This window comes from Nannospalax galili, unplaced genomic scaffold (assembly GCF_000622305.1).
Source record: "Nannospalax galili isolate Female #2095 unplaced genomic scaffold, S.galili_v1.0 scaffold854, whole genome shotgun sequence".
Lineage (NCBI taxonomy): Eukaryota > Metazoa > Chordata > Mammalia > Rodentia > Spalacidae > Nannospalax > Nannospalax galili.
In genome coordinates, this window is record NW_008334957.1 from 2,508,702 (window position 1) to 2,524,486 (window position 15,785).

At 41.1% G+C, this 15,785-nt stretch overlaps 1 protein-coding gene across 2 annotated transcripts in view; it reads left to right on the forward strand.

Moving 5' to 3' along the window:
• Cul5 (cullin 5) overlaps positions 1-15,785 on the forward strand; it is a 93,367-nt gene that overhangs the window by 14,472 nt on the left and 63,110 nt on the right. Inside the window, exons 1-2 of one of the 2 annotated variants that reach the window (XM_029561894.1) lie at positions 3,153-3,268; positions 13,213-13,312. Coding sequence is in view for 1 of the 2 variants with exons in the window: in XM_008829711.3 (XP_008827933.2) it covers positions 3,159-3,268 (110 nt within the window). In the remaining variant the exon portion in view is untranslated. Of the gene's footprint in view, positions 1-3,152; positions 3,269-13,212; positions 13,313-15,785 lie in introns of those variants that run through there. The other variant, XM_008829711.3, reaches the window with a different exon arrangement.

Genomic DNA, 15,785 nt, shown 5'->3' on the forward strand with positions numbered 1-15,785 from the left:
CAAAATGTTATAGATTCTTTGAGTAGCTAGTAAACTAGTTAGGCTCTGAAATCTAATAGATACGGCAAGATAACAGAATCATATGAGTGGAGAGATAGATGGCTTGGCTGTTAAAGAGTACTGGCTGCTCTTGCAGAGGACCAGGATTCAATTCCCAGTACCCACATGGAGGCTAACAACTGTCCTTAACTCTAGTTCCAAGGTATCTGACACCCTCTTCTCACCTCCATGGGCCTTGCATGACACACATGCAGGCATTCCACTCATACACATAAATTTAAAATATCTTTTTTTAAAAAGTTGACCTCTGACCTCTACATGTGTGCTGTGGCATGTGCCCCTCCCCCCAAATAAATGTAATTTTAAAAATGTATATTTAAAAAAAATGATGAGTTAGCCGGGCATGGTGGTGCATGCCTTTAATCCCAGCACTCAGGAGGCAGAAGCCAGTGGATCTCTGAGTTCTAGGCCAGCCTGGTCTCCATAGAGAATCCAGGCCAGCTGCAGCTATAGGAAGACCCTGCCTCAAAAAGACCAAAAAAAGAAAATCATGAGTTTCATAGAGTATTTAGTACTGTGGTATAAGAAAATTAATGGAAGCCGGGCATGGTGGCACATGCCTTTAATCCCAGCATTTGGGAGGCAGAGTCAGGCAGATCTTTGTGAGTTCAGTGCCAGCCTGGTCTACATAGCAAGTGCTACAGGGAGACCCTGTCTCAAAAAGACCAAAAAAAAAAAAAAATTAATGAAGAAAAAGAATGAAAAATAGAAAAAACTAATAGAAAATAGAAAAAAAAAAAAAGGCCAAAAGGAAAAGAAATTTAATGGATTTCGTTGAAATTTATTGGCTCAAATAAGTCACATGGATATATTTAACCTGCAAAGGAACTGAACCCCTCGCTAAAACATAAGAACATTCCCTCTTTCTTTTTGGTAATATAACTGATTGATGATTTTTTTCCCCTCTTGATGTGAAAGTACTTTTGTATTCCTAAGACAAAATGTTGAAGACAAATCACTGTTTTGATATGATACTTGTTTGGTTTGATAACACTCCTTTAGATCTTTGTTCTGTTGCCATAGGCCTTTGCATGTTGTGCTGTTCTCATTTGGTATCAAGATTTCATTAGCGTTATGAAATGAAATGGGTATTTTCCTATGTTTCTTTCCTCTGTTTTCATACAAATTTCTAATACTCGGGTAACCTGTAATCCACAGTTCAATCTGCAGGTTCAACCAGCAATGGATCAAAAATATTTCAAAAGACATATACAGACTTTTAAACATGTACAGATTTTTTTCTTGTCATATCCTGAACAATATAATAACTATTTTTGTAACATCTACACTAAGTATTAGAAATAATTAGAGATGATTAAAATATTATGTATTATGCAGAGCACTGTGTCATTTTATATAAGAGACTTCAGCATCCACAGATTGGTATCTATGGGGGTTCCTGGAACCAAGCCCTTGTGGATACCCAGTGACAACTGTACTTTTTTAAAAATGTGTGTGTGTGTGTGTGTGTGTGTGTATGAGAGAGAGAGAGAGAGAGAGAGGTATTTTTATGGTATATATGTGTGTGTGATATTTTTATGGCATGTGTGTGTATGTTCCTATGTGTGTGCACTTGCAGAGGCCAGAGGAAGATGTTGTGTGTTTTGCTCTGTCACTCTTGCCCTTACTCCCTTGCAAGAGGGTGTCTTATTGAACCTGGAGCTTGACTACTCTCTGGCAAAACTCCAGTGATCCTCCAGCCCCCACAGCACTGGGATTACAGGCACGCTCATGGCTGTGTTGGGCTTTTTATATGGCTACTGAGAATTTGAGCTCAGGTTCTCATGCTTGGGCAGCAGTCACAGATAGCTGTACTTTCTGTGAAGAGTTTAGGACAACTACAGAATTAGAGGGTTCAGTCTCCATAAGATATCCCCTTACTTCCAGCACCACCTAAAAAGGTTCATAGACTTTACTACAAGCTGGTATAAGTGTTATTATTTATTGTAAGGACAAGGTTCAGTTTAAGATCAGCCAGAAGAGTGAGGAGGTCACAGACACAGCCTCTGCGCCCTTCCAAACCCTATAGTCAACACACGTTTCTCTTAATCAGTGTGTGGCAGTATGCACTAATTTTGCCTAATGGAGGCTCATCTAACTTTTCACATAGGCATCAATGATTGCTTTCAGTTTCTAGGTTGAAACAAAGCCCCCATTCTGTGTCACATTGTTCATCTTTGAGTTGCCAGCCCTTACTGTTAAAACCGTATAGATATGGCCAGTTCCCTACAAAAATCATATTGGTTAGCCTGTCCCATACGACCCAAGGCTCTCAGGGTTATACTGGGTAAACATGCCACTTGCTCAGAGATTATCTATCAGAAGCAGCCAAGAAGAGAGGTCATAATTTCAGAGAAAATTCTTCACTGCACACTTTTGTACAGTCATTCTCAATATCTCTGTCTCTTTCTGTCTCTTCCCTCCAGGATTGAACCTAGAGTCTCATGCATGGTAGGCAAATACTCTACCATTAGACTATACTCCCAGCCATGGTCTTTGTCTTTTATAGCTATCTTCCTATGATTCTTTTGTATAAAACTAAGCCTATAAGAATTTTGGTTTAGAAAACTAGTTGTCAAAGTTTGAACCCATTATTTCTTTAGATATCTCCTTTTTAAAATATTTTTTATTTTTTATTTATTTTTATTTTTTTATTTTTTTGGTCTTTTTGAGACAGGGTCTCCCTGTAGTCCCAGCTGTCCTGGAACTCCCTGTGTAGGCCAGGCTGGCCTTGAACTCACAGAGATCCACCTCCGGAGTACTGGGATTAAAGGCGTGCGCCACCACACCCGGCAATATTTTTTATTTTATATGTATGAATATTTTGCCTCCATGTATGTTAGTGCATCACATGCCTGCAATGCCCATGGTGGCCAGAAGAGGGTGTCAGATCCCCTGGAACTGGAGTTACAAACAGTTGTTAGCTGATCTTTATGTGGGTGCTGGGAACTAAACCTAGGTCTTCTGCAAGAGCAACTAGTGCTCTTAACTGCTGAGCCATTTCCCTAGCCCCCTTTGGGTATCTCTTAAAAGATACTATGTGTATGTGACACTTAACTGCATTTAAATTAAACTACTTTTTATCTCTTTATTTTAAGAATAAAGGTTCTCTCCAGTTTGAAGACAAGTGGGATTTCATGCGTCCAATTGTTTTGAAACTTTTACGCCAGGAATCTGTAACAAAACAGCAGTGGTTTGATCTGTTTTCGTAAGTAATCCAATGATTCTTTTGTTAACATGAAGCAAATTTTGTGATGTCTTTCTGGGACTTGGTTTGCTCACTTGTTTAAAATGGTTACTGGTTGCATTGGGGATTCCCAAGACACATCCCGGGATTAGTGATTTGCTAGGTGGATTCATGGGACTGAATGTGCCGGGAAAATGCACATGGGTTTAAGTTGGGAGGTTTAAAAAGGAAATAAGCACACAGTTCCAAGAGTCCTTTTCCAGAGGAGTGGCACAAGACATTTGATTTGTCTAGCAACAAGACTGACAACGTGATACATTGTCAACTAGGGAAACTTAGTATAGAGACTGTATCCTGAGTTAATAGAGTTGGTCATATAGTCACTTCAAAATTCTAGACTCCTAGGAAGAGCAGGTATTCATTGTAAACCATGATGTTTGTGTAAACAGTTTAGATACACTGAAACAATATTATTTCAGGGAAGTTTTATGTAAGTGTGGGAACTGGTCAAGTTCTTAGATGCCAGCCCAAATCTAACCTTCAAAGTAGATTTTTCTAAGGAGTTCAGTCTTAGGTTTGCTTTGTTACTCTTGGCTTTTGGCCAAAACATTTTTTGTTTTTATTTTATTTATTAGTAGGCTCTTATTAGACAGTATAAGACCAGTCTGAGGCCGGGTATGGTAGCACACGCCTACATGCCTTTAATCCCAGGCAGAGGCAGCAGATCTCTGTGAGTTCAAGGCCAGCCTGGTCTACATAGTGAGTAGGCCAGCTGGGGCTACAGGGAGACCCTGACTCAAAGACCAAAAAAAAAAAAACAGTCTGTACAGTCTGTAGTACTTACTGATCTTAGTTATATTGTTTGGAGGCCCTGAATTTAGCAAGTTAAAATAACTTCATTAACCATGAAGTTTACCTTAGAAAAAGTTCTATGTGAACTTTTTTTTCTTATTTATTATTTTTATTTTATGTGTATGAGTATATTGCCTGTATGTATGTGAGTGCACTCATGTCGTGCAATGCCTCAGAGGTCACGAGGGCTTCGGATTCCCCTGGAACTGGAGTTAAAGATGGTTCGTAGCTACCATGTGGGTGCTGGGAATTGTGAACTTTTTTTTTTTTAAAGTGGGATATATGCTCATTGGTAGAATACTTGCCTAACATGAGCAAGGCCCTGGGGTCAGTCCCAGTGCTGGGGGAGGGTAGGAATGGGGACATTGCATGACTTGAGGAATCAGTTCAGGCATAGACCCAGTTGGTAGGTAGAAGCAAACCTAAAAGGCTTCCAGGGTTGAGGCAGTGTCATGATGATCAGGGCATGTACACAAATGTAATCCTAGAGGAGATATGTAGTAATACTGGAGGGCATGGCCCTGGAAACAAGGAGTTTTACATTGTTAGGCACCAAGCAAAACCTGCACTAGTCAGGTCATACGGGTGAACAGGGCCTCCAGTGGTGGAGCCTTTCACCCTAGGCTTCCCAATTCAGTCCAGTTTGTTCAGTTTGGACCTTGGTGTCAGGTGGGTTTCCCTGTTAGTTCCAGTTTAGCTTACCTATCACACCAGTTCGTTTGCCTGACTTATCTGGAGGTGTTCTGCTTGGAGAGTGAAGAAGATGGGGTTTGCGGTTGTCCCCAGTCACTGTCTTATTTATTGTAAGCTTGGCCATCCTTTTGAATGAAATGCTCTCACAACCCTGACATTTTTATTTATTTAAGAAGGGGAAGTTTCCAGGAATAGTTCTGAAAAGCAAAAATTAACCATCTTTCCCTTCCCTTTCGCCTTCTGAGGTACTGTTTCTATTTATTTGTATATTTATCTATCATTTTGTTTCAATTTGGTTTTCTTGTATAAAATCAGTGTATCCCATTCAATAGTGAAACTTCATTCTTTCTCAATCATTCAGACCCTTGAGAAGAAGAAAAGCATTCGCTACAGAGAAATTTTTTTGGGGGGGGTGGTCTTTTTGAGACAGGGTCTCCCTGTAGCCCCAGTTGTCCTGGAACTCACTATATAGACCAGACTGGCCTTGAACTCACAGAGATACGCCTGCCTCTGCCTGGGATTACAGGCGTGTGCTACCACGCCCGGCTAGAGAAGTATTTTTACAGCTTAACTAGATAAGCATAGGATATTTATGAATTGGTCAGGATAAAATCCCAAAATTTCAAACTTTTACATGGACTTGTGCTATCTCTCCCTCTTTTTTCTTTCTGATTATCTGTTCATTAGCTTGGAAGAAAATCAGTTCCTTTCTGGGGACAGCTTTTTTAATTACAAAATTGCCTTAAGGTGTTTGCTAGGAGGGCTGGGGAAGGTAAGTCAAGTTATTCATCCATTGTTGCAAACTGCAACTAGACTAGAAAACAGAACACAAGTCAGTAGTGGTGAGAGGACACAGCCCACTGGATGTGGAGATGGATTGGATTGCCTTCTGTGGCATTGTTAGGATTACAGTAGAGCCAATTAGCAGCTGGATTTTGGGTGGTCTCATTAAAGAGGTCACCCACCCTTTGCTGTGGGCATATAGAATTGAAACCTTTTTCAGATTTTCAGATCCATGGAAGTGTCTTACATTTTCAGCAGCCTCAAGGTGAAGTCCTGTTTATCAAGGGTATGTCTGCTTTCAGTTCAGCACAGTTTGTGTTGGGGCTGAAATCAGGATTGGGATTCAAGGCATTCCTGTAATCCCAGCACATGGGACGTAGAGGCAGGAGGATCAGGAGTTGGTTATCTTCAGCTACATTTCCAGTTCATAGCCAGCCTATGCTACATAAGAGCCTGCTTCTTATCATAATCATAGTCAGGATTCACCCTAGAGTAAGATCCAGGACTATGAATTTAGAATTTCAGAAATGCCTTTTTTTTGACAGGGGCAAAGCAAAGGTGCTGCAAGCCTCATGTTCATGTTCTGAGTCCAAGAGACAAGCAAGAGTACCCTAACCTCCTTTTACCTTGTCCAGGCTTGGAGTCCAAATTGATTCACTCAAAAAGTACACACATAAAGGTGGAAAATCCACAGCCTCAAAGATTGGATGTTTACTTTCATAGAGCTCAATAGCAATGGCACGCTGCTTTGAAAACTCCAAATTGGAGTGTAATGGCGCACGCCTTTATTTCTGAACTCGGAAGGCAGAGGCAGGAGGATCTCTGAGTTCAAGCTAGCCTGGTCTACATAATGGAGCTCCAGGCCAGCCAGGTCTAACTACATAATGAAACCCTATCTGTAAAATCAAACCAATTCAAATTTTAAAACAGACCTCAGATTGTATTTCCATCTGGAGATTTCCTTTGTTTCCATGCTGTCCCTGTTTTTTCAAACAGTGCAGGACTATGCAAGGACTTATGCATGGGAGGCAAACACAGTACAACTGAGCTCTATCCCCAGTCCTGTTTTTCTCTTTTACTGGAGGAAAGGAAGGCATAAATTTTAAAGATTTTGCTCTTATGAAAACTTACCTTTGGAACTTTTGAGCCTTTTTCCACCTATAAGCAAGAACAAAAACCAAAGATACCTCTTAAGCTGTTTTGGGGGGTTTGTTTTTGTTTTTGTTTTCTACCCTTTACTTTAGTTAACATCCATAAGCAACCAAGTCACTGAGTCAGCTCTCCTGGCGTTAGATGCCGTTTTCAGATTTCATAACTACTCACTCAGCTCATCTGCTACTTCATACCCTGGCTGATTTCATAGTCATTCAGGCAGCAAATGTTTGTTACGATCCCACCCTGTAGATCCAACTGCTGACCCCTTGTTAGGCCCTAGATCACCCCTAGATTCAGTGACTGGTAAGAAGACTCACAGGACTTGCCATCCAGTTGTATTCAGTGCAAAGCAAAATCAACAAAGGGAAAGGTGCATGTGGCCAAACCAAGGGGAAGCCTGGTGCAGGCTGTCCACATGGCCTCTGAGGGCTCACAAGGGACAACTGAATTCCTTCAGTAAGTTTGACAACCCACATAGAATGTCTACCAGTATCCTAGTATTCTTTCTGTTGCTGTGATAAATACCATGACCAAAAGAAACTTGGAAAGAGTTTATTTCCTCTTAGACTTGCAGGTAAACAGTCCAACACTGAGGGAAGTCAGAGCAGGAACCTAGACCAGAAACCTTGGAGGAACACTGCTCACTGGCTTGGTCTTGGGTCATGCACAGTTACCTATCTTAATACAACTCAGGACCACCTGCCCAGGGGTGGCACTGCCCACAGTCAGCTGAGCCCTCCCACATTATTTAGCAATCAAGACAGTTCCCCACAGACATGGCCACAGGCCAATCTGATCTGAGCAATCCCTCGATTGAGACTCCCTCTTCCAGGTTATTCTTAGATGTGTCAAATTGACAATAAAAACTAAACTAGGACAACCAGAGAAGCTTTTTAGAGACCTAGTGCCCAATGTTTTTGCTAAGGGCTGGTCATATAGCAACTTCCCGGGCACATTCCAGAATGCCAGATTCCCATGAAGAAAGCATGTCGCTTTATTTGTGTGAACTGTTGAAGCATAGCAAGCCATTTTTTTTATCAAGGACAACCCTCACTTGCAGCCCAAGTTTCCAGATGCTGGCCAAGGACTAACCATGCAGTTAGGACTTCTAAGGAGGGCACTCTCAGGCCCTCCTTAGAACTACTATAGCACTGAATTACACATCTGTGGCTGCATAAAGCTTCACACCTTAAGGGGCTGTTCTTTGTTACAAAATGCTTGCTAGTTTTGTCAATGACAAGAACTGATTGCAGAGTATTAGCCTGTATACATAATTCTGCTACTTGAGAAATTAAAGTCCAGTAAGAAATAACTGAACTGAATCTGTGTACAAGTTTGTAGCATTCATATATCTATGTGTTTTTTTTTGTTTTGTTTATTTGGGGTTTTATTTTATTGTTCTTTTTTTGTTTGTTTGTTTTTTGGTCTTTTTGAGACAGGGTCTCCCTATAACTGGCTTAGAACTCTCTGTGTAGACCAGGCTGGCCTTGAACTCACAGAAATCCACCTGCCTCTGCCTCCCAAGTTCTGGGACTAAAGGCAGTTTGTTTGGGCTAGTCTGTTGGTAGGAGTTATGATCTAGAATAATGCTCTTTATTAGTCATGACTAGGAAAAGCAACTTAGTGATGCTGTTCCCTGCTTAAAGCCTGATATTTAAACAGAAATAGTCAGTAACCTTAGATCTGCTATAGTTGGTTCCCTCAATATATTGTTTACATTTTTTATATTTTATTTATTATTTTTATGCATATGTATGTATTGCCTACATGTATGTAAGTGCACCTGGGTCATGCAATGCCTATACATGACAGAAGAGGGCATCGGATACCCTGGAGTTACAGACAGTTGTTAGCTGCCATGTGGGTGCTGAACCTGAGTCTTCTGGAAGAACAGCTAGTGTTCTTACCAGCTGAGCCGTCTCTTCAGCCCCATTGTTTAAACTTTTTTATCTCCTTGGAGTACTTAAAACAGTTTGGTACCTCAGTGTGTAGTCCTTCCAAGTAAAAGAATTCCTGGATGTTTTATCATGCATCTTTCAAAATAACAAGACCTAAAAGAACTAGAACTTAGCATTTAAATTTTAGCCATATTTTGATCATAGGGGTCAATATTTTGATCATATTAATTATTAAAATGTGAGTTGCCTTACATCTTTCTAAATCTTAAGTATTGAAATGATGTATTGGTATTAAATCTATTGGCTATTTGAGACTTCTGTTCTATCCTAATGTGATTATTGCTTCTCAGTTGGAGTGCCATTGGATTTTGACTGGTGTGAGATTGACTGGTGTGAGATTGTTGAGTTCTGCCATTCACCCTTGCAAATACCAGTCGTAGACACTGTATGTGCCTTTCTTCATACTCCTCATTAACAGCATCACCATAGAGAGTTTCCTTGCATTTCAGTGTATCTTTCTGGGGAAGCAGTATATGTCTCACCTGAGAACTACTACTCTAGATCCATGCTGTTAGGTGACTTTGATCTGAGAAATTGAAGTCAGAATTACACAACTAATTATTTTCAACTTGTGAAGCCGTGTTTATAACAAAATTCATCTCTGCTATAAGTCTTTACTTCCTCTAGTTTCCCATTTCCCACTTGACCACATGTCCTCCGTCTCAGCTAAGTGTTTTTCCTTCTTTCTTTTTTTTTTGGTCTTTTTGAGACAGGGTCTCCCTGTAGCACCAGCTGTCCTGGAACTCACTATGTAGACCAGGCTGGCCTTGAACTCACAGAGATCCACCTGCCTCTGCCTCCCGAGTGCTGGGATTAAAGGAGTGCACCACCACGCCCGGCTATTTTTTTTTTAAGATTTACTGATTTTAGGGCTAAAGAGATGGCTCAGCAGTTAAGAACACTGGCTGTACTTGCAAAAGACCTGGGTTCGAATCCCAGTGCCCACAAGGCAGTTAACTGTCCATAACTCCAGTTCCAGAGGATCTAACACCCTCTCTGTCCTCTGTGGGCATTGCACGACACAAGTGTACTTACATACATGCAGGCAATATACACATACATATAAAAATAATAAAATATTTTTTTAAAAAAGATTAACTTATTTTAGAGTTGGAGAAATGACTCAGTGGTTAAGAGCACTTTGCTTTTGCAGAGGATCTAAGTTTGGTTCCAAACACATGAGAGCTAACAACAATACCTAACTCTAGTTACATAGATGATCTGAGCCCCTCTTCTGGCCTCTATGGATGTTGCATACACATGGTACACTTACATACAAAACACTCACACACATAAAAATAAATCCAAAAGAAAATATTAACTTTATATCATGTATCTGCCTACACATGCCTGGTGCCCTTGGAGGCCAGAAGAAGGTGTCAGATCCCCTGGAATTGGAGTTAAAGATGGTTGTTAGCTACCATGTGGGTGGTGTGAACTGAAGCCAGGTCCTCTGCAGGAGCAGCCAGTGCCTGTAACTGCTGAGCCAGCATCTCAAATACCACATATTTCTGTTTAAGTTCTGAAAGCACCCTATACTAAGAGCAGCAAAAATGCTATTTACAGTTTCAGACCTAGAGTCCAAAAGCTTGTCTTTCAGCCGCCTGTTCCTTTACTCCCTTGTGGCCAACTGATTACTAGATTTTATTAAATGTCTCTTGTCTCCCTTTTTGTGTCTCTCAGTCTCCCTGTCTCTATCTCTGTCTCCTCTCTTCCCCTCCTCCCCCATTTTGACAGATCCTTAACACATAGCCCAGGCTGACCTTGAACTCAGAATTCTGCCTCTGCCTCGCAGGGGCTTGATGACCACATCTAGCTGCCAGTGTCTCTTACTTGAATGGTTGTAATATTTCTCTGTCTTCCTTCCTCCTTTGTTTTGCTCCATGTTAGAAACAGTGTGTCACGGGACTGGAGAGATGGCTCAGTGGTTAAGAGCACTGACTGCTCTTGCGGAGGACCTGGGTTCGATTCCCAGCACCGACATGGTGGCTATGAACTGTCCTTAACTCTAGTTCCAGGGGAATCTGAAGCCCTCTTCGGTCCTCCGGCGTTGCACGACACGGGTGCACTCACATACATGTAGGCAGTACACTCATACACATAAAATAAACATAATAAATAAAATTTAAAAATATAAAAGAAAGAAATAGTCTGTCACTACATAACAAATTGATTTATAACCACAAACATCTATTCTGTTTCTGAGGATCAGGAGTCTGGTAATGGCTTAAACTGACTCAGTATCACATGAGGTTGCTATCCAACTTTCAGTGAAAGAACTAGTGGTGGCTCATGCCTTTAATCCCAGCACTCAGGATGCAGAGGCAGGCGGATCTCTGTGAGTTCAAGGCCAGCCTGGTCTACATAGTGGTTCCAGGACAGCTGGGGCTACAGGGAGACCCTGTCTTAAAAAAAAAAAAAAAGAGGTAGTCCTAAATTCAGATAAAGCTCCAGGCTCACTCATGTGATTGTTGGTAGATCTCAAACTTCCACTTGCTGTTCTCTTAGACTTCAGTTCTACACTATGTGGGCCTTTCCTGAAGACTGTTTCCAGTGTGGCAACTTGACTCTCCCAAGAGCAAATATAGTTATGTGCCACTTGAAAATAGAAACATATTCTGAGAAAGTGTGGCCAGGTGATTTTGTCATTGTGGGAACATCTTAGAGTGTAATTAGACAACGTAGATGGTGTAGGTCAGTCTCTTGAGGTGGTCTCTTGGTATAATCAAAAGATTTAGCAAGCATGAGAAGTTGAGTCTGCTGGCTTCTTAAAGGCATAGTGTTTTACAGTAAACTTTATTTTAGTAAGTAGAAGTTTACTCTAATGGTGAATACTATAGTATGCTACAGTAAGCACATAAACCAGGAATGGGTGTACATTATCACTAAGTATTACATGCTGTACATAATCATGTGTGCTGTATACCTCTATGGCTGGCAGCACAGTTTGTATATCACCATCACTGTATTGCGCAAGTAATGCTTTGTACTGTGACATTATGACAGCTATTATATCACTAGATGAAAATTTTTGAAGCCTGTCATAATTTGATGGGTACCTGTGGTGGATGTGATTTTTGTTGACTGAAATGTTATCCAGTGCATGACTATAATCTGAAAGAGACAGTACTTCTAAGACTGAAGGCATGTTTTATGACATACTTTGGTGTGACACAACATTTCTGCCATATGTTATTCATTATACAGATAAGTCTTTAACATTGTGGGAGGGAAATCTATAAGGGCATGGATACCAGAGGCAGGGTCATGGGGGTCATAGTAGAGACTGTATCTCAAGGTAGGTGTTCATGTTCTAAAACAAATTTCCTCTTCAAGATTGGAAGAATGTGTGCCTACTAAGTCAGGTCTGTTGATTTCATTTATTTAATTTTTTAAATTTTTATTTTAAATTGTGTGTGTATGTGTGTGTGTGTCTGTCTGTCTGTCTGTCTGTATGAGGGTACCCTCAGAGGCCAGAAGAGGACTGTGAGCTGTCTGATATGGCTTCTGGGAACTGAACTTAACTTGGGTTCTCTGCAAGACCAGTAAGCACTTTTTTTTTTTAAGATGTGTTAAAAAAATATTTTTATTGCGCTTTTAAAATTTCATAAATTTCCCACTCAAATCCTTCCCCCCATCCCGCATTCCCCATCAAACCCAGTGCACTCTGCCATACATGCTGAGTCCTGTTCATTCAGGTGTTTGTACCCAAATGTCCTTCAGTGTAAATGAGTCCACTGGAGCCTAGTCAGCCCATCCAGTGGTCGTATGTAAGTCATACTCTCCCTCACCCAGCAGCAATCAGTCTCAAACAGTTCTCAATTTAGTGCTGGCCCACCACCTATTTCTCACCTCCCCTTCGCCTTTGTTCAATTTAACTGACATGGGTCCCGTGCTCGATGCCGCTGCTGACACAGGCTCACATGAGTAAGCCTGCAATGGCCTGGAAGCTTCCACCTCCTTATGTTCATGAACCAGCCCTGGCTCTTACAGTCTTTCTACTTATCTTCTGCAATGGTCCCTGAGCTGTGGGTGGGTGAGGTTCCATATAGGAGTTCCATCCTATACTCTACAGTCTCTTATTCTCCAAAACTTGGCCAGTTGTAGCCTTCTGTGTGTATCAGATTGATGTACACGGAAGCCTCACTGGTGAGAGTTGAGGGGTGCATTAGCCCTCTCTCTAACCCTTATTCCGCTAAGTTCCATGAGCCTTAGTTGTAGAGATTCGACTGCAGATGGGTCAAGAGCAGTAAGCACTCTTTACCACTGAGCCATCTCTCCAGCCCCAACTGATTTTCTAAATTCTTCCGTGTCCTTTTATTTTGTTCACCAGATATTTGGATGTGGAGAGATTTTGTAATAGACACTGTTCAGCCAGTGCCCTCTCTCAGTTCTTTTGTGTATGTATCTTTTCTTTCCAACTTACTGTTCAGTTCTTCGGCGTTTCTTGCTACTGGGTGAATGTGTGACAGTTATAAAAAGTAGGTCTATTAGGAGGCTTATGGGAAGGTTTTTCCTTTCCAGATGAATTAACGAGCATGACACTGTTCCCCCCGTCCCCAAACAGTCATCAAAATAAGAGGTTTGCTTACTAAGTTGGCAGAGAAGAGAGAAAAAGATCCTGGTGAGTCTCTGAACAGGTACCAATATTCTTGTTATGTATTGAATTTAATGCTGTTTTCATCTGAATACATATCTTTTTTTAATACATATCTTAACTGATACAAAAATATGTTAAAGTATTCTAGTGTGTTTCTGTCAGGTTCTTAACACTTGTAATTTTTTTTTACTCTGTGTGTGTATGCATATAGACTGACATATCACCTAATTTTCAAAAATTTTATCTTGTGTGTGTGTGTGTGTGTCTGTGTGTGTGTCTGTGTAGTGTTGTATGCTGTGGCACTTGCGTTGAGTCAGAGGACAACTTGCAGGGGTCATTTTCTCTTTTGTTCACGTGAATCCAAGGGATGAGACTCAGACCTTCAGGCTTTGAGGCCAGTGCCCTTACTCACGTTGAGCCACCTTGCTGGCTCCTGACATATTTTCTAAATGCTGATATCAAGGGCTAGAGAGATGGCTCAGTGGTTAAGAGCACTTGAAGCTCTTGCAGAGGACCTGGGTTTGGTTCCCTGCATTCATATAGTAGCTCACAACCATCTGTAACTCCAGTTCCAGGAGATTCGACACCCTCTTCTGACCTCTGTAGGTACTAGGCACACATATGGTACATATACATACATATAGGCAAAAAACTCACATACATAAAAAAGAAATCTTTAAGTAATGCTTGTATCATTATACAATGTTTTCTCTATCTCTGTTTTTCCAAAGAACTGAGGACCAAACCCAGAGTCTTGTGCTTGCTAGGCAAGTACTCTGTCACTGAACTAAATCTCAGCACCCTTTCTCTACTTTTTTTTTTCTTTTTTAATTCTATGTGTATGAGTGTATTGCCTGCATGTATGTGAGTGCACCTGTGTCGTGCAGTGCCGCGGAGATCAGAAGAGGGCTTCGGATTCCCCTGGAACTGGAGTTAAGGACAGTTCATAGCCACCATGTGGGTGCTGGAAATCGAACCCAGGTCCTCTGCAAGAGCAGTCAGTGCTCTTAACCGCTGAGCCATCTCTCCAGCCCCCCTCTCTCTACTTTTAAGTTCCTCTTTGGATGATACTATAATTGACACTCCTGCACTTGTGGGTAGAAGTCAGAGGACAACTTTCAGTTCTCTCTTCCTATGCATATCCTAGGATCCAAGTCAGATCATTAGGTAAAGGCAAACACCTTTACTGGCTGAGCCTTCTCACTGGTCTCATTTTTGTTTGGGGTTTTTTTTTTGTTTTGTTTTGTTTTTGTTTTGTTTTTGGTCTTTTTGAGACAAGGTCTCCCTGTAGCCCCAGCTGTCCTGGAACTATGTAGACCAGGCTGGCCTTGAACTCACAGAGTTCTGCCTGCCTCTGCCTCCCGAGTGCTGGGATTACAGGCGTGCACCATGGTATTTTTGAGACACAGTCTCCCTGTAGCCCCAGAACTGGCCTGGCACTCACTATGTAGACCAGGCAGGCCTCGATCTCAGTCATATGCCTGCCTCTGCCTCCCAAGTGCTGGAACTAAAGGCATGCTCCACCACAACTGGCTTCTCACTGGTCTCATTTTTAACTATTTTTCAGAGCACAATTGAGTGGCACTAATTATATTCACAATGTTGTGCAAATATCATCACTGTCCATTCACACAGCTGCTTCATCATCCCAAATACAGTCTTTCCAATTTCACTTTTTATGATTTTAGTTACCTACAGTCAACACAATCTAAAAATATTGAATGAAAAGTTCCAAAAAGAAAAGTTCCAGAAATAAACAGTTCATAAGCTTCAAATTGTGTGTTCTGAGTAGCGTGGTAGGATTTCGAGCTGTGCATGTAACCCCGCCTAGATTCTGAACCTGTCCAGCATAGCCAAGGTATGTTAGGCACTTAGCCTCTTGATTACTGTTTGACTGTAGAGGTATCACAGTGTTCAGCTAACTCCTATTTTACTTCGTAATGGCCCCAAGATACAAGAGTAGTAATTCTGATAGTTCAGATAAATCTTAGGGGAGCTATTGCATCCTTTAAGTAAAAAGGTAAAGTACAAGATATTTTGAGAGAGAGCAAGATGCTACATTATATAACTTGTTACAGTATATGGTTATAATTGTTCTATTTTATTATTGATTGCTAATCTCTTAGTACACCTCATTTGTAATCAAACTTTTATCATAGGTATGTCTATATATTAAAAAACCTAGTATATTTAGTATTCAAGCATCCACATATATTGGGAGACACAGTTCCCTGGATAAGCAGCTTCTGTCTAAGTAGATTCATAGTCATCCTTTGTAGAACATGTTATCTTGTTGACTTGGGGGTTTTCTTGGTTTCGTTGTGGCGGGGGTTGTCTTTTTTTTTTTGGTTTTTCAGAGTCTTTCTATATAGATCAGGTTTGTCTTAAACTCCTGATTCTCCTGCCTGAAAGCATTCTGAGTTCTGGGATTGCACAACTGAACCATCAACCTGGCAGTATTCATTCGTTCATATTCATTCTCTCTCTCTCTCTCTCT